This window comes from Mustela lutreola, chromosome 2, assembly GCF_030435805.1.
Source record: "Mustela lutreola isolate mMusLut2 chromosome 2, mMusLut2.pri, whole genome shotgun sequence".
NCBI classification, from domain to species: Eukaryota; Metazoa; Chordata; class Mammalia; order Carnivora; family Mustelidae; genus Mustela; species Mustela lutreola.
In genome coordinates this window covers 117,790,819-117,809,228 of record NC_081291.1, presented here as the reverse complement: position 1 = coordinate 117,809,228, position 18,410 = coordinate 117,790,819, and the positions used below count along the sequence as shown (strand labels likewise).

Below are 18,410 nucleotides of genomic sequence, written 5' to 3'. Positions count from 1 at the left end.
ATCTCAGCCATAGGCTAAGAGTAGACACAAAATTACAAAAATCTATGGTCCATATAAAAGACTTGTTCTGTCCACAGTGGATATAAATTCATTGAAAATTGATCAGAACTCAAAATAAACAAACATATAAACAGAAAAGATAAGTAAACCAGTCTGACACTTTTCAGCCAACAGGACAAGCTGTCTACTCCCCATTAACCCATCTACAGAAATCATCAAATTGTCAGACCATTAAGCCAAATTTCCAGTAAGGAATAATTTATCAGATAAAACAAACTGAAAACAAAATGAGTAGAAAACAAAATTAAAATTTGGAAAAACAGAGAGTCACCAAAGTCTTACTGCCTCTTTGCATTCACCTCTGGAAGCCAAAAAAAGATGTGCCCAGGTTTACACCACTGGTGAGATTGATGAATGTTACCTGGTTCTGTCAGGGGACTCCATCGGGCATTTGGTGGAACTTCCAAAACTGTTAAAAGATAATTTCAGAAATATACAAAATCATGAATCTCACGGTTATAAAAATGAATATGTGTTAAGATTTTTGTTTTCCTCATATGATATGAGGGAACCAAGCAGATGTAATAACTAGTTCAAAGGAAAAGTCAAAAGAACACATATTTATATGGAATAAAGGAACGTTGAGATGAATTGCAAATAGAGACAAAATTGATATTTCCATAGGGAGGAAGTTAACTGCATCTCTAACAGGACAAAGTTCACCTATCTATCAGCTACTTAACAACTTTCAAGAGTCGCAAAATCACTGAAAGACAAGAAACATGGCTAGAATCAGAGAGCCCTGAAGGGTGTGCTATAGGTAATGTAGTTTTCCACTGAAGCACAAACTTCTTTCTATAGCTAATCATAATTTACTGCTTACCTTGTGCTAGGAATTGTGCTAAATGCTTCATAAGCTTATCTTATTTAATCACCATGATAACTTAGAGTGGTAGGTACTATTATTAAGAATATTCTGAGGAAAAAAAAAAAGAATATTCTAGGGGCACCTGTGTGGCTCAGTCGGTTAAGGGGCTGCCTTCAGCTCAGGTCATAATCTCAGGGTCCCGAGATCCAGCCTGCAGGTCTGGCTCCCTGCTCAGCAGGGAGCCTGTTTCTCCTTCTACCCACCCCTACCCACCCACCTTCACTCATGGTCTCTCTGGCTCTCTCTCTCTCAGATAAATAAATAAAATCTTTTTTTTTTAAGTGTGGTTTTCTTAAGGGTACTGTCCATCCTCGCACATGCTCCTACTCACTCTCTCGCTCTCCCTCCCACCCACTGAGAGAGACTTACAGCATCTCACTTAATGTTGGAATCAAACACACACACATACACACACACTTTATAGTAAACATATGAAAACTTACTCCTATCTCACATATTATTTACTCAAGAACGAACCTCTTGATCTAATTCCCTTGGGTAGATATGCTGTCAGAATTCAAAACTTTTCAGATTTAAAATAATAGATTGCATATACCATATACTACATAATGCTTCCACGGGGGCTTGGGACAGTATTCATAATCAAACACAGTTCTATTTCTGCAGGAAAAAAAAAGATGTATGAATAGTCACACTAAGAGGAATAAATACAGATCATAAACAGCTACATGTTTGTTCAGGTTAGTTGTGCTGCCAAATCAGTTCACCCTAAACTGCCTCCCCCCAAATTTTTATTATCAGAACTTTCAGAATTGTGGATAAAGATTTGTGGGGCTATTTATAACAATGTAAGAGTGGAATAGGCTACCTGATGATGTTCAGGTTATTAGACATTTAATTAAATATGTATTAATTTTGATTTTTCGATTTTCTTTTTATATTTGGGGCCAATAACTTTTTCCCAAATCTCAACCATTTATTTTATTTTAAAAAATATTTTATTTATGTGAGAGAGAGAGAGAGAAAGCAAAAGCTGGAGGTGGGGAGAGGTAGAGGGAGAAGCAGACTCCCCACTGAGCAGGGAGCCTAACCTGGGGCTGGATCCCAAGGACCTGGGGATCATGACCTTGGCTGAAGGCAGACTGAGTTCTGACTGAGAACTTAACTGACTGAGCCACCCAGCCACCCCCCCAAATCTCAACCATTTAATAGGCTACTAGGAATCTCTTGGACTCTGAGCACTGCGCCCCCAGTACAGAGTAAATACTCCAGTGGATTTACGCAAACAAGAGAAGAAGGGACTCAGAAACAAGAACAAAAACAAAAGGGTAGCATGAACTTGTAAGAAAAGTAAAGGGAGGCTAATGGCCAGAATAAGTGAGTGCTTGAGAATAATGCTGAAATGAGGAAGGAGAGTATTTACTCAGTGCCTATGAAAAATGCCTAGCACTGAACTAACTTTTCAAACGCCAGCTCTTTAATCACCATCCAAAAACCTATAATGGAGGTATTATTATCCCCATTTGGCGATGAGATCAAATACTCAGAATTTAAGAGCTTTCCCCAGATTTAAACAGTTAGTATGTAATGGAGCCAGGATTTGAATCTATGTTTTCTGATTCTAAGGTCGATACTCTTCCTGCCATAATGTCTTGATATATTCAGAATAGAATACATACATGAGTAAGAGTCATCCATGGGGAAGAGATGAGATTTTATTTTATTAATTATTTTTATTAACATATAATGTATTATTTGCCCTAGGGGTACAGGTCTGTGAATCACCAGGTTTACACACTTCACAGCACTCACCATAGCACATACCCTCCCCAATGTCCATAACCCAACCACTGTCTCCATACGCCCCCTCCCCCCAGTAACCCTAAGTTTGTTTTGTGAGATTAAGAGTCTCTTATGGGGGCGCCTGGGTGGCTCAGTGGGTTAAACCACTGCCTTCAGCTCAGGTCATGATCCCAGAGTTCTGGGATCGAGTCCCACATCGGGCTATCTGCTCAGCAGGGAGCCTGCTTCCTCCTCTCTCTCTGCCTGCCTCTCTGCCTACATGTAATCTCTCTCTGTCAAATAAATAAATAAATAATCTTTTAAAAAATAATAAAAAAGAGTCTCTTATGGTTTGTCTCCCTCCGGATCCCCCATCTTGTTTCATTTTTTCCTTCCCTACCCCCAACCCCCCCCCCACCCTGCCTCTCAAATTCCTCATATCAGGGAGATCATAAGATAATTGTCTTTCTCTGATTGACTTATTTCACTCAGTCAATCAATTGACAGTATTACTCAGCATAATACCCTATAGTTCCATCCACATCATTGCAAATGGCAAGGTTTCATTTCTTTTGATGACTGCATAATATTCCTATATATATATTTACCACCTCTTCTTTATCCATTCATCTGTTGATGGACATCTAGGTTCTTTCCATTGTTTGGCTATTGTGGACAGTGCTGCTATAAACATTCAGGTGCATGCACCCTTTCGGATCACTACATTTGTGTCTTTAGGATAAATACTCAGTAGTTGAATTGATGGGTCATAGGGTAGCTCTGTTTTCAACTTTTTGAGAAACCTCCATGCTGTTTTCCAGAGCGGCTGCACCAGCTTGCATTCCCACCAACAGTGTAGGAGGGTTCCCCTTTCTCCGCATCCTCGCCAATATCTGTTGTTTCCTGATTTTAGCCATTCTGACTGGTGTGAGGTGGTATCTCATTGTGGTTTTGATTTGTATTTCCCGGATGCCAAGTGATGTGGAGCACTTTTTCACGTGTCTTTTGGAAGGCGAAGAGATTTTTGTCTTTTCCATTAGGCAGAATAATTAAGCTGAGCGGAGATAAGCAAAAATGACCAAAAGAATTGAATACCAACAAATATAAGGAAAGAGGAAAAAGACACCCAACTAATTTAAGAGATTTTACATCTCTAAGCCTGAATGATTTTCATCAAAGGTTAACAAATGAGTCTGCAGATGTAATTTCAGAACCAGAGTTAGTAATAGTCACGAATCATGGAGGAAAGGAGTATCTGATGAAAGCACAAACATTTTCCTTATTTCTAAAATTTGGGGGGGAGGGGTAAATTCCAAAAACATTAAGTCAGTAAAGTTTGACCTCAATCTTCAGCAGAACTCTTAAATGGAATCTTAAACAGATGACTTATAGAGCACAATATAGTGATCACTATTTCACTAAAATCAATAAGTATACCAAAGTAAGCCCCTCTTCTCTTTTATATACTTCTTTAACTGATTCTGAGAAAGGGATATTAAGTTAAAGTCCATGACTTGTGAACCCTGAAACTGTATGCAAAATTTAGTGCATGTGAACATTTTTCTGGCTGGACAAAAGGTCTTTTAACTTTCATTAGATTCTCAAAGTAGTAGACTCAGGGCTTTTGTGACCTCATGGCAGTGGGAGAAAAGGGGTCTCCAATCAGCCTGTGTAGGTACTGTGAGTCCTCTCTTGTCTCCATGGTGACATCCCTTGTCTCTTTGTTGCTGGGTGCTCTGATGGCACCTGCTGCTTACAGTCTGTCACTGGCAATTTCTTTGTTAGTGTCTTGGCCCTGATAGTTTTCCTTCACTGGCTTGGTTCCACCTCCACAATTGCTAAGGCTGTAGACCCCTCTGAGCTGCACACAGGGCCTCCATCTGGCCTTGACAGTCCACTGCAAAGCCTCTACGGCAGAGATGTTTCATCTGTCTGAGGAATTTCCGGTTCCCTTCATATTTCACAGGGACCAGAAGAGAGGCAGGAGTGCTAACCCAGGCCCTCTCTCTGCCTAACAACTCTGTATTCTGCAACTTCCACATACCAGTCTGGGGCTACAGGGAATAGCAGTTTCTTTCCTGGATCCCAAACGAGTGATGGGGCATAAGCCTCCTCTGCTTTTTTGGCACTTTTTTTCCCCCATTTCTCTCAACCTACCTAGCCCCCTCCCAACCATGCACATATGCATGCACACACACAGATTTCAGCAGAAAATCAATGTGTGTGTGTGTGTGTGTGTGTGTGTGTGTGTGATATCACATGTGAATGTTATCACTTACTGCCCTCTCTCTTTTGTCCCATATTCTATCAGACCGGAAGAAGGATTTCATCCCCTTCTACTGCAGCAGAGATTTTCCATAAGTCATATTCTTTTGGGAAGAACATTTTCTCTCCCCCAGGTCTATAATAGCAGAAGGGTTACAGAGGAAACTGATTTCTGGAGCTGCAAGGAGGTAGATGAATGTGTGACGGAAGGATACAGTGAGGACTGATAATTTCACAGGCTTCGTATTTTTAAACATTACCCCATTCACATGATAATTGTCTTGAAATATTTCAAAGTTCAAAAATATTTCAAAATTCTATCAGAAGATAGAAATAACTTATTCTACTATGCAGCCATCAAAAGAAATGAAATCTTGCCTTTTGCAGCGACGTGGATGGAACTAGAGGGTATTATCCTGAGCGAATTAAGTCAATCAGAGAAAGACAATTATCATATGATCTCCCTGATATGAAGAATTTGAGAGGCAACGTGAGGACTTTGGGAGGTACAGAAGGAAAAAATGAAACAAGATGGGATCTGGAGGGAGACAAACCATAAGAGACTCTCAATCTCACAAAACAAACTGAGGGCTGTGGGGGGAGGGGTGTATGGAGAGGGTAGCTGGGTTATGGACATTGGGGAGGGTATGTGCTATGGTGAATGCTGTGAAGTGTGTAACCCTGACAATTCACAAACCTGTATATACAAATAATACATTATATAATACATTATATGTTAATAAAAAATAAAGAATTTTTTTTTAAAGAAATAACTTATTCTTTATTCTCTTCTGGGCTGAAATTACACCAGTGGTGAAAGCTATAAGAATGCAAATTTGGACTTTTAAAAAAACTTTCCAGTAACCAGAAGTTTTGTTCAAACATAAAATAGGATAGCACAAGAAATAATGGGATGGTGTCACTGGAAATGTTAATATGTTATTCGCAACTAATGAATCATTGAACATTACACCAAAAACTAATGATGTACTATAGGTTGCCTAATTGAATTTAAATTAAAAAAAACTCACATGTTCAGATGACAACTGATCAAAGATACATAGGGGGAAAAAATCCACCTTGGTTTAAAGTTTATAATAAATGGGGACGCCAGGGTGGCTCAGTCAGTTAAGTGTCTGTTTTTGGCTCCGATCATGATCCCAGGATGCTGGGATCGAGTCCCATGTCAGGCTCTTGCTCAGCGGGGAGCCTATTTCTCCTACTGCCTGACACTCCCCCTGCTTGTGCTCTCTCTCTCTATCTCATCCTCTGGCAAAAGAAAGAAAGAAAAAAAGAAAGAAAGAAAGAAAGTTAGTTTATAATAAATGACCTCTAAATTACCTAAAGACACATATTCTCACCTTTTTTTTTTTTCCAAATGAGGTTTTCATCGCTTATCTTCTGACATCATTAGCAAGTAGACTGCAGATTGACATGTCTCTGAGTTGGCCATCCACTCCTCCATCTCAGACTAAAAAAGGTAGCCAAAGACTTGAGGCCAGTGGTACAGAGGAAAGGTCATATGCAAGGAACTGAAACACCAAGCCTGTGTCACATATCAGTATGGAGTCTAAATTTGCACTACTCATGTGATGTGGGATATTCTTAACACACACACACACACAAAGAAATGACTGGACCTGGTAAAAATCCAAAGGCTATGTCAGAGGCAAATGACAATTTTCTTTGTAGGGAAACTTACAACCCAAGCACATGAAACTCCCACTGAAATGACCTCTTACTGAAGATGACTGTACAGTCAAGAGTCACAAATCATGAGGAAACGAACCACATAAGACAAAGCTAGCAAAATAGTTAGCATACCAAGAACTAGATATAATAAAACAATCAGAAAGGAAATGTAAAACAAATACGCTCTACCTTAAGAAAATTTGGAAAGTTCTACTTAATATGGATATTTTATTGAGCAAGGAACAAACTGTTGGAGAATAGGGAGACTTCTGAACCAAAGTAGTTAAGAAACTAAAATCTCAGCAGTTACAGCTCAGTTTATAAAGCATGAAATGCAGGAGTGCATTTTCTATTGTGACTGGTTACTAGAACCTTACACTCTTTTTCACCGCAGGCTTACTCTGTAGCTAATTAGCTAGGAAGGTTTGCTTTTTGTTTTTTCCCCTTAAGTAAGCTCTACGCCCAATGTGGGGCTTAAACTCACCACTCTAAGATTGAGAGTTGGGGCATACTCCACCAACTGAGCCAGCCAGATGCCCCATGGCTAGGAAGCTTTAAGGTCATGCTGACATGAAGAACTCTTAACTTTTGTTTAAGGTCAGAGTAAGAATTTGGGGAAATCATGATAGTTTTAAGTTTTGGTTGCATTATTGTGAGTGTTTGGTCTAGGAATATATTCAAACTGTGATCTCCATTTTGGTTTTGCTTTAACAGTTCCAAATAATAAAAGACTAAAGAAATATTAGAAACCAAAATGAAAGAACAAGAAAGAAAGAAAGAAGGGGGGGGGGAAGGAAGGAAGAAAAGAAGGAAGGAGGGAAGGAAGAAGGAAGAAAGAAAAGAACCAAAAAGATTGGCTTTGGGGCACCTAGGTGGCTTAGTGGGTTGAGCCTCTGCCCTCGGTCATGATCTCAGGGTCCTGGGATTAAGCCCTGCCTGGGGCTCTCTGCTCAGCGGGGAACCTGCTTCTCCCTCTCTCTCTGCCTGCCTCTCTGCCTACTTGTGATCTCTCTCTCTGTCAAATAAATAAATAAAATCTTAAAAAAAAAAAAAAAGATTGTTTTCTTAAAAGAACCAAATAGAACTTACAGAAACAAAAAATATAATCACTGAAATTAAAAACTCAGTGGACAGATTAGGCAATAGTTTAAATATAATTAAGAAGAAAACTTACCTGGAAAGTAGATCTGAAAGAATTACTAGGGACATAGACAAATGGATAGAAAATATGAAAGAAGGGTTTGTTAAGCAGAATAATGGTCCCCAAAGGATGTCCACATCCTAATGTCTGGAACCTGTGAATATGTCAAATGGAAAAGGGTGAAGTATGGTTGCAGGTGGAATTAAATTGGGTAATTGGCTGACCTTGATAGAGGGAGAGAATCCTGGATTATCCAGGTCAGGCTATTGTAATCATAGGGGTTCTTAAAAGTGAAAAAGGAGAGAGAAGAGCATGGGAAGCAGAGAGATGGCAGTGTAAAAAGTCTTGTTAATGTTGATGGCTTTAAAGATGGAAAAATAGGACCATGAACCAAGGAATGCAGGCAGCCTCTAAAACTGGAAAATATAAGGAAATGAATTTGTTCCTAGAGCCTCCAGAAGAAATGCAGCCCTGGCAAAATCTCAGTGAGACTCATTTCAGACTTCTGGCCTACAGAACTGTAAAATAATAAATCTGTGTTTTTTAAAGCCAACTAAGTTTATGATTTGTTACAACAGCAGTGGGGAAACTAATGTGAGAGTTTAAAGGCATATAAGGTAAAGGGAAATGATGCAACATATATCTAATAAGAGAAAAAGTAGAGGGAATATACTATTTTTTAAAGGGCTGAGAATTTTCCAGAATTGAAGAGATGAGTCTTCAGATTGAGAGATCACACAAAGGTCTGAGTGTGGTACATATCAGCTAATACACAACCATACTCAACATTATAGTGAAATACAGAAGAGGGGAAGTCTTAACAGCAAACAGAACCTCCGGCATGGGCAAGAAAAAGACAACCAGAACTCTCTTCCCAGGAAGGTAACAAATGTCAGTGGTCAACCAATGCTATCAGCATTCAAAATCAGACTCTAGGTGTGGCCTCTGATCCTTTTTCCTGTGGTTTCCCGGGTGCTGGTACACTCCTGGAGATGAATTTAGACAAAGAAGATGGAAGGAAGCTGGTTCCAGAAAGAGAGATTCCCCTTCTTCCTTGTTCTCAATCTTCTGCTTCAAGGTAAGAAAGGGGCAACAACAGGGAAGAAGTGAAGACTCTCTGTAAACACCTAGAAACTTCTTACAAATCTCCAACTCCTAGAGATGATCTAAAATGGGCATTGTTATTTCATAATTTTGTTATAATAATGCCTGAACAGACATTACATCTCTGAAAGACAGAGAATATCCTTCCAGAGATGTGCCACACAGGAACACTTCCATTTTTCTTCCCATGAACCATCCCTGCTTGTCTTCTTTTCCATTTGACCTAAATGTACACCCATCTTTCTATACACAGATATGATTCTTTTTCCCCACAGCTATGAAACCAACCCCATTGCAGCAAAGTGCTCACTTTTAGCCTTAACTTCCTCATCCACCTACAAGATCCAAGTTCCCTAGGTTAGTAAGATGCCAGAGGGTAAGAGGTGGAGAGTGAAGATGGAGTAAGCCTATCTTTCAAGGAGTGATCATGGTAGAGTGGAAAGAACATGGGATTTGGAGACAGATGAACCTGGGTTTGAATATTGGTCCCTCACTTGACTCCTTATGTAACTTTGGGCAAATTGGTTGACTTCTCTGAGCTCGTTTCCTCATCTGTAAAATAGGACCTACCTTGCAGAGTTGTGAGGATGCAATGAGAGAAGTGAGTAGCACAGTGGCTGCCCGGCATTTGACAGGTATCAATAAATGTCATCTCTCTCCCTTAGGTTGTCATGTAACTTCTGAATAGGGGGAAATAGGGGAGGGCTGAACCAAAGGTGGCCAGTACAAGAAAGAGGAATAAATTGTACACCTAGTCTACTCAGTAGAAAACATTAGAAATGGTCCTCTAGTCACTCACAGACCATGCTTGACAAATGAAAATTCATTGCTCATAGAATGATTTAAGGATTTGTCTGGAGAACACCGTGACTCTGGGAATGGATAAGGCTCAATGTCCTTGGCACACAGCCCTCTCTCTCATTCCAGCTTGTTGTAACTCTAGCAAATTTCTACCAGTAGAGAATTGGAATATTTACCAGTCAGAAAAGAGGAGAAGGCAACACCACAAAAGCCTCACACTAGAAAAATGATAGAAGACTGGGCAGCAAAATAAGGAGATGGAAGGAACATTGGGGCAGTGAAAGTGAAATAGGTACATTCTCTTTGGGCATCACCCCCCAACAGAATCCTATCCAATGGCTATCACTGTCCCAGGGTTTGGTTTGCATATAGATTTGGGCATGCTTTGCATGAAAACAGAAAGGTTAGGAAGAAGGCCAGAGCCCTAACTCAGCTTACCACATTAGCTTCCATCATTTGCCTTCTAGCCCAACCCATCCTCCCTGGCCTTGGTGGGCCGCACCCAGCCTCTGGGCCTCTCTTGGAGCTCTCCCTCCCCCAATCTCTATTTCATCAATGGGGGTGTATGCTGCAGCAGCATCAAACAAATTAGGGTTCAGATCAAGTCCAGTTTCTGCCCCTAAATATTTGATGTCAGGAATTTAATTCCTCTCACTGAAACTCAGTTGACTCATTTATTACATAACGATAAAAATAATTTCTACCTGATAGGGGCCTGGGAGGGTAAAATGAGGTAATTTGTTGAAAGGGTTTAGACTATGCCTGGGACATAGTCAATGCTCAATAAATATTAGCTATCATTATTATCACAGGCTACCCCCACGATCCTGTCATAGGGCCCTCTCATAGGCAACATGAGATTTCTCTCCCTCTCCTCACACATTCTATGTCCTCTACAGGAAGGAGCAGTACCTTCATCAACAACTGCTCAGGGTCTTCCCAGGATGGCATGTATCCCACTGTTCTGGAGTCAGTGTTCAACAGGAAGGCCTTCCGTCCAGTCACCAATTTCAGCATCCCCACCCTAGTCAACATCTCCTTCACTATGTCTGCTATTCTAGATGCGGTGAGTGCTGATACCTCTAGCCCTTAATTTTTTCCCACCCTGGCAAGGCAAGCTCAAAAGCCCTTGTCCACATTTCAGCTTCCTCTCTCATTGCTATCTGGAATCTGCCCAATGAGAATCTCAGAGAAACTATGTCTGGTTCAGCAGGATGACATATTAACAGCACTAGAAGAGAATTTCTTTTCTTCTTAGCCAGCAATTCTCTACGCTGGCTGCATATCACTGTTCAGGTTCTGCTCCCAGAGGTTCTGATTGGATGAAACCCAGACTTTGGTATTTTTAAGCTCCTCAAGTGATTCTAAGATACAGCCAGGGTTAAGAAGTCCTCCTGTGAACTCTCATTCATGGTCCAAAACATCTGTTTTAATCAAGCTTTTGTCCTTGCCCTACATCTTGGCCTTGATCATAGCACCATTTTGACATATCTTGGGGGTTGGTAAATAGAAGTGGGGAGTGGGAGGAATGGACAGACTTCTTAGCAGCATCACACGGGAAACAGGAAATTCTTTTGACAAGATGAGAAACTACAGCTCTTGTCATCGTTCCTGTGGCTGGATGGTCAATTCTGTTTATTCTCTCCCTTCATTAATAGTCAGAAAGGATTTTAAGCAAAGATATAATTATGACCTTTACGTACCTAACAACATAGCTTTGAAACACATGATGGGGGCACCTGGGTGGCTCAGTCCATTAAATATCTGCCTTTGACTCAGGTCATGATCCTGGGGTCCTAGGATCAAGCCCCGCATAGGGCTCCCTGCCCTCTGCCTGCTGCTCCCCCAACTTGTGCGCTCTCTCTCCCTCCCTCTCTCTCAGATAAACAAATAAAATCTTCTTTAAAAAAAGAAAGAAACACATGATGGAGAAACTTAAAAATCTACAATCACAGTGAGAGGCTTCAATATACTCCTTTCAAAAGTCAAGTAGAAAAAGAATAAAAATATTGTGATTTTTAACAGCACAGTTAAGAAACTTGATTTAGGGGGTGCCTGAGTGGCTCAATTGGTTGAGTCTCCAACTCTTGTTATTGGCTCAGGTCTTGATCTCAGGATCCTGAGGCCAAGCCCCATGTTAAGTTCCACGCTAGGTGTGGAGCATACTTTAAAAAAAAAAAGGGGGGGGGGACTAGATTTAATAAACTTTGTGCCAATGAATATGCATAATCTCTTCTGACACAAATGGAATATTGTCCCACACTGACCATATTCTTGACCACAAAGATCTCAATAAAGTCGAGAAAGCAGAAATTATCTAGACCACAATCTCTAATCACAATACAAAAAAATGAAACTAATCAGGAAAAGATAGCACTCCCCAAGAAAACCTTATTTCTTGGGAATTTAAAATTAAACTTCCAAATACTTTGGGCTAAAGAGAAAATAAAACAGGGGCACCTGGGCAGCATAGTCAATTAAGCGTCTGGCTCTTGGTTTCAGCTCAGGTTGTGATCTCAGGGTCATGATACTGAGCCATGCATCAGGCTCTGCACTCAGCTCAGAGCCGCGTGAGACTCTCTCTCCCTCTCCCTCTCCCTCTGACTCTCCCCCCACGTGTGCACTGATGTGATCTTTCTCACTCTCTTTCACTTTCTCTCTTTTTCTCAAATAAATAAATCTTTAAAAAATAAAGATAAAATAAAATAAATAAACAGAAATTTTGAACTAATGAGAAATGAAGAGCTCTGCATATGAAAACCTATGAATGTAGCCAAAGTATAATAAGAATATATAAGAAATACATTAAAAATTTTGAATCTTAAGTGCATTAATTAGAAAAAAAGAGGGGAAGATGAAAGTAAATGAAGTAAGTTTCCAGTTTGAAAAGCATGGTTGAAGAGAAGGAAAGAGGAGAAAAATAATAGTAATGATCACCTAATCTTGCTCTCAAAGTGTAGTTCCCAGATGGGCAGCACTGGTTGATTACACCATCTGGAAGCCAAGAAATGCACACAGTTTTGGGTCCCACCCAGCACGATCAACCATCCCAGCATGCCCAAGACTGAGTAATTCTCAGGACATGGAATTTTCAATGCAAAAACCAACAAAATCCTGAGCAAATCAGGATGAGTTAGTCACCCAAGCAAATGAATCAGAATCTACAGTTCAGGGGCGCCTGGGTGGCTCAGTGGGTTAAGCCACTGCTTTCGGCTCAGGTCATGATCTCAGGGTCCTGGGATCGAGTCCCGCATCGGGCTCTCTGCTCAGCAGGGAGCCTGCTTCCTCCTCTCTCTCTCTCTCTCTCTGCCTGCCTCTCTGCCTACTTGTGATCTCTCTCTGTCAAATAAATAAATAAAATCTTTAAAAAAAAAAAAAAAAAAAAAAAAAAAGAATCTACAGTTCAAGAGGATCCCCAGGTGTTTTATATGCAAAGTGAGAGTTGAGAAGCACTGATCTAGTACAAGTCTTTGCTTAATGTGCATAGAGCTCTCTGTTGTGGCTGTGGTTCCACAAACTACTGCTGCTGTTGAAAGCATCCTGAGACCACACAAGCCCACCCAGAACTAGACAATCCTAGAAAACAGTTTTCAAAGAAGATTGCCAGACTTGGAAAAGAGAGTTTGGAAAGGTCATCCCAAAGACAAGGGAGGGTGGTGCCTGGCACCTGCCAAGGAGTGGAAGACCACTAAGCCTCTTGGGTTCAAAAAACCCAAGGGCTTGTTCAAGGTCTCCTTGCAATAAAGTCTGGTAAATGCAGTCTGGAAGACAGCTGAAGCCATGCTAGATATTAATACATAATGCCTATGACAACATTACAGTTTCAAAATCCACTGATAAGCCTTATTTCATTTGATACCTACTAATCTCCTTATTTCACACTAGGGAAATTCTAGCTCAGAGGTGCTAAGTTATTGATCTTTCATCTCTGAATCTCATTCCTTCTGAAGAAAGGAGAGGATTTCTCTGGTCACCAGTAATTTCTCATGGAAATGGGAAAGGAGAGTCATCAAAATTTATGAAGAAATGGATGCAGAGTGCTTCAATTCTATCTGTAATTCTTACTTATTGAAAAAAAAGCCAAAGTAACTTATCAAAATATTTATTCCACAAAGTTGAGTAATAGAAACACATGTTTATTATTTTATATATTTTTTATGTGCAGGAAATATTTCATAACCTTTTTAAAAAAAAAATCAAAGGACAGGAAAAAACAGCTTCAATTCATATAAGGCTCTCACCTCTTTTACACCTGGGTTCTAGGTCTGGGATAACCCATTTATCAGATGGAACCCAGAGGAATGTGAGGGCATCACGAAGATCAGTGTGACAACCAAGAATCTGTGGCTCCCAGACATTTTCATCGTTGAGTTGTGCGTATAAAGGGCTGGGGAAAGGCAGAGGGAAGCCCCATTTTCTGGACTCAGTAGAATTTACAATCTACCATTGGAGTCACTACAAGCGGTCTTAAATGGCTGAGAAATGATCAGAAAGGTAAGAGGGAAAACTGTAACACCTGCATCCCACTCCATCTCTCTTACAGCATGGATGTAGATAAGACCCCAAAAGGGCTCACGGCATATGTAAGTAATGAAGGTCGCATCAGATATAAGAAACCCATGAAGGTGGCCAGCATCTGTAACCTAGATATCTTCTACTTCCCTTTTGACCAGCAGAACTGCACACTCACCTTCAGCTCATTCCTCTACACAGGTAAGTTGTGATGGAGTCTCAGAGATGTGGGTGAATGAGAGAAAACAATAAAACAACAAAAAATAAAATATTAAGAAATTATGAACAAATGGTGACCAAGGTGTGTGGGTAGAGCAAAGATTAAGGCTCTATGGATGTTTAAATATTTTCCATAAAGGCAGATCCGAAATCTATCTTGTTGATTACCACCCTAAGCTCTTTCAAAGTTTCTGCCATATGGTAGATACACAAAAATATGTGTTTAATGAAAAGACAAAAAAAGAGAGTGCAGTTGAGTCAACAGGAAACTGTATCCTTGGGAAATGATCTGGATCTCCCTTTTAGTGGAGAACATGTTGCTCGGCATGGAGAAAGAAGTGTGGGAAATAGCAGACACATCCCAGGACATCATTCAAACCCATGGAGAGTGGGAGCTCCTGGGCATCAACAAGTCCACCCCAAAGATGTCCCTGGGCACCAGCCTGTATGATCAGATCATGTTCTATGTAAGTTCAGAGGCCCTTGCTTTTTCCTTCCTTCCTTGCTTCTACTCTTACCTACAATCTCCATCAAGAGGGTATCTCCCAAGTTTCAGTTTTACTTCTGCCAGGCCTGAACCTTCTCTCTTGGCTGCCCAGCCATGCTCTTTTTCCTAAAGCTCACTTCTCTGGCCTTAATCGCCCATGGCAGGTTCTATACTTAATTATGAAGCTACATTCTGCATACCTAAAGATCTTAGAGTGATATCAGACCAACAGGAAAGGCAGAGACACAATCACTACTATTCCTGGAAGTCTCCAAATCCCTTATCCACTTCCCTCTCTTTCCTCTCAAGGTGGCCATCAGGCACAGGCCCAGACTCTACATCATAAACTTTCTGTTGCCCAGTGGCTTTCTGATTGCCATCGATGCCATCAGCTTCTACCTCCCAGCAGAAAGCGGGAATCGTGCCCCATTCAAGATAACCCTTCTTCTGGGCTACAATGTCTTCCTGCTCATGGTGAATGATTTACTCCCCACCAGTGGCACCCCCCTTATCAGTATGTCCTCTCCAGCCATTGGGAAAAGAAGGGTGGGAAAGACTGACTGAACTAGCTCAGGGAAGGGAGTTATCCTGGGAAAAGGAGGTTCTCCAGGATATGATTGGAAGAGAGAAGTCCTAGGTTGGTGCCTCTGGCCCACATGTAGGCCTACCTTCCCTCCAGGTGTCTACTTTGCCCTGTGTCTGTCCCTGATGGTGGTGAGCCTGCTGGAGACCAGTTTCATCACCTACCTGCTGCACCTTGCCACCACCCAGCCCCCACCCATGCCTTGGTGGCTTCATTCTCTGCTCCTCTGTTGCACCAGGCCAAGAAAATGCTGCCCCACTGCACTCCAGAAGAGAAATAAAGGTCTGGCCCTACCCCCTGCCCACCTGCCTGGTAAGGGGTCAGCACTGCACACATTACCTCTTCCCACACAGTTTTTTCTCTGCTCCTACCTCCTTCCCTGTCCCCCTTCCTCCCCAGGTGAACTTCATGGTCCTAACTCAGTCTCTGTTTCTCTGTAGGTGTGAAGGAGCCTGTGGAGTTGGTGGGGAACGTGTCAGGTCCCAGAGAGGCAGAGTTAAATGGGTGGCCTCAATCAACAAGGGCCCAGGAGGAAGATGAGACTAAGAAGCAGCACTTGGTCAACCTATGGGTGCAGTTCAGCCACAGGATGGACACCCTGCCCTTCTGCCTCTACCTGCTCCTCATGGCCACCTCTGTGGTCACAGCCATTGTCCTCCGGAACAACTAGCCATGATGTCTATCTGCTCCTGCTCTTGCTCCAGCGAAGAACTGCTTCTGGGTTCCAGAGACCAGTCAGGTTTTTGCCTTGTTGACTACCAACTGTCACAGCCCAAAGATGACCAGTTCCCTGTTGCATTCCATGCATCTCAATCCAGACCCACTGATCAGTCTCAACCAACTCCAGACATTTTCCTCTTGCATCTGCATTCTATAGACTTCCCTCAGTCTTCCCTTGAAGTTCTAGACTCCCCTATGTCTTCTCCATAGCAGTCCCACCTCCTCTGCTTGTTTACTTGTCCCAATAAATCATTCTACAGAGATCTCTGGTTCTTTATCATGTTTTCAGATAGCAAATTAACTATTCAGGACTGATAGTTGCAAAATACCACCTGTGCATCCCTCTGCCTGTGATAAAATTTTGATGTCATAACAGACTATTCTCTTACCTTCAAGTCCAATGTGACAATAGTCCTGTCTGGGAAGTTTTAATTTTCTTAGGCATTTTACTTTATTTTTTAAAGATTTTATTTATTTTTATTTTAGAGAGAGAGCAAGTTTGAGCAAGTTTGGGAGAAAGAGAGGGAGTGGGAGATAATCTCTAACAGATTCTGTGCTGAGCAGAGCCTGATGCAGGGCTTGATCTCAGGACCCTGTGATCATGACCTGATCCAAAACCAAGTTGGTCGCTCAACCTACGGAGCCACCAGGCACCCCACTTAGGGATTTTAAAAGACATATTTCTGGGACGCCTGGGTGGCTCAGTTGGTTAAGCAGCTGCCTTCGGCTCAGGTCATGATCCCAGGGTTCTGGGATCGAGTCCCACATCGGGCTCCTTGCTCGGCAGGGAGCCTGCTTCTCCCTCTGCCTCTGCCTGCCTCTCTGTCTGCCTGTGCTCACTAGCTCTCTCTCCCTCTGTCTCTGACAAATAAATAAATAAAATCCTTAAAAAAAATTCTTTAAAAAAAAAAAGACATATTTCTTACTTGTAGATTCTTTTATTTATCTTTTTCACTATTGTAAAGGCATACTGTAGAGATATTACAGGTTAGGTTCCAGAACATCACAATAAAGCAACTATCACAGTAAAAGTAGTCAATGAATTTTTTGACTTCCCAGTAGACATAAAAGTTATGTTTGAATTATACCGTAGTCTATTGAGTGTTCAATAGCACTATAGCTATTTGAGTCAGTTGAGCATCTGCCTTCGGCTCAGATCATAATCCCAAGATTCTGGGATCAGGCCCTGAATCAGGCACCCTGCTCAGTGGGGAGTCTGCTTCTCCACATCCCTCTGCTCCCCTCCAACTCACACTCTCTCTCAAATAAATAACTAAATCTAAAAAAAAGTGCATACCTTAATTTAAAAGTACTTTATGCTAAAACACACTAACCATCATCTGAGCTTTCAGCAAGTTGTAATCTTTTGACTTTAGAGGATCTTGCTTCAATGCTGATGGCTGCTGACTGCTGAGGGTAGTGGCTGCTGAAACTTGAGTGGCTGCAGCAATTTCTTGAGGACAATAGTGAAGTTTGCCACATCAACTGACTCTTCCTCTCACAATTTCTCTCTAGCATTCAATGCTGTTTGATAGCTTTTAAGCCGTGAAACTTTCAAAATTGAGTCAGTCCTCTCAAATTCTAAGATTAGTAATATTCTACATCCTTTGCTGTCATCTCAACAATCTTCACAGCATCTTCACCAGGAGTAGATTCCATCTCAAGAAACCATTTTCTCTGCTCATCCATAAGAAGCCACTCCTCATCCGTCAGTTTTATCATGAGATTGCAGCAATTCAGTCCCATCTTCAGGCTCCGCTTCTAATTCCAGTTCTCCTGCTATTTCTACTACACCTGCGGGTTACTTCATGCACTGAAGCTTTGAATTCCTCCCTGTCATCCTTAAGGGCTAGAATCATCCTCTTCCAAACTGCTGTTACGCTGCTATTTTGGGCTCTTCCCGTGAATCATAAATACTCTTAATGGCATCTAGAATGGTGAATCTTTTGCAGAAGTTTTCAATTTACTTTGCCCAAATCCATCAGAGGAATCACTATCTACGGCAGCTATAGCCTTATGAAATGTATTTCTTAAATACTAAGACTTGAAAGTCAAAATTACTCTTTGATCCATGGCTGCAGAATGGATGTTGTGTTAGCAGACATGAAACATCATTCACATTGTACATCTCCATCAGAGTTCTTAGTGACCAAATGCATTGTCAATGAGCAGTAATATTTTGAAAACTTTTTTTCTGAGCACTAGGTCTCAATAG

At 41.3% G+C, this 18,410-nt stretch overlaps 1 protein-coding gene and 1 long non-coding RNA gene across 14 annotated transcripts in view; one reads left to right on the top strand and one right to left on the bottom strand.

Moving 5' to 3' along the window:
- Positions 1–18,410, bottom strand: part of LOC131824806 (uncharacterized) — a 79,961-nt gene that overhangs the window by 51,645 nt on the left and 9,906 nt on the right. For 7 of the 12 annotated variants that reach the window (XR_009350990.1, XR_009350984.1, XR_009350985.1 and 4 more), the window contains exons 3-4: positions 6,298–6,407; positions 360–469 (exon numbers count right to left, since the gene is read on the bottom strand). This is a non-coding gene — a long non-coding RNA (uncharacterized LOC131824806). The remainder of the gene's footprint in view (positions 1–359; positions 470–6,297; positions 6,408–18,410) is intronic. The other 5 variants (XR_009350991.1, XR_009350983.1, XR_009350987.1 and 2 more) reach the window with 3 other exon arrangements.
- LOC131824801 (5-hydroxytryptamine receptor 3E-like) lies at positions 8,763–16,452 on the top strand. 2 transcript variants are annotated; one of them, XM_059163325.1, is made up of 8 exons: positions 8,763–8,847; positions 10,574–10,740; positions 13,938–14,047; positions 14,218–14,387; positions 14,712–14,872; positions 15,202–15,406; positions 15,572–15,757; positions 15,916–16,452. In XM_059163325.1, exons 1-8 carry the CDS (start codon positions 8,781–8,783, stop codon positions 16,143–16,145), a joined length of 1,296 nt encoding a protein of 431 aa, XP_059019308.1. In that variant the 5' UTR covers positions 8,763–8,780; the 3' UTR covers positions 16,146–16,452. The 2 variants fall into 2 exon arrangements, with proteins under 2 accessions (XP_059019308.1, XP_059019309.1); XM_059163326.1 differs by having other exon boundaries at positions 15,572–15,787.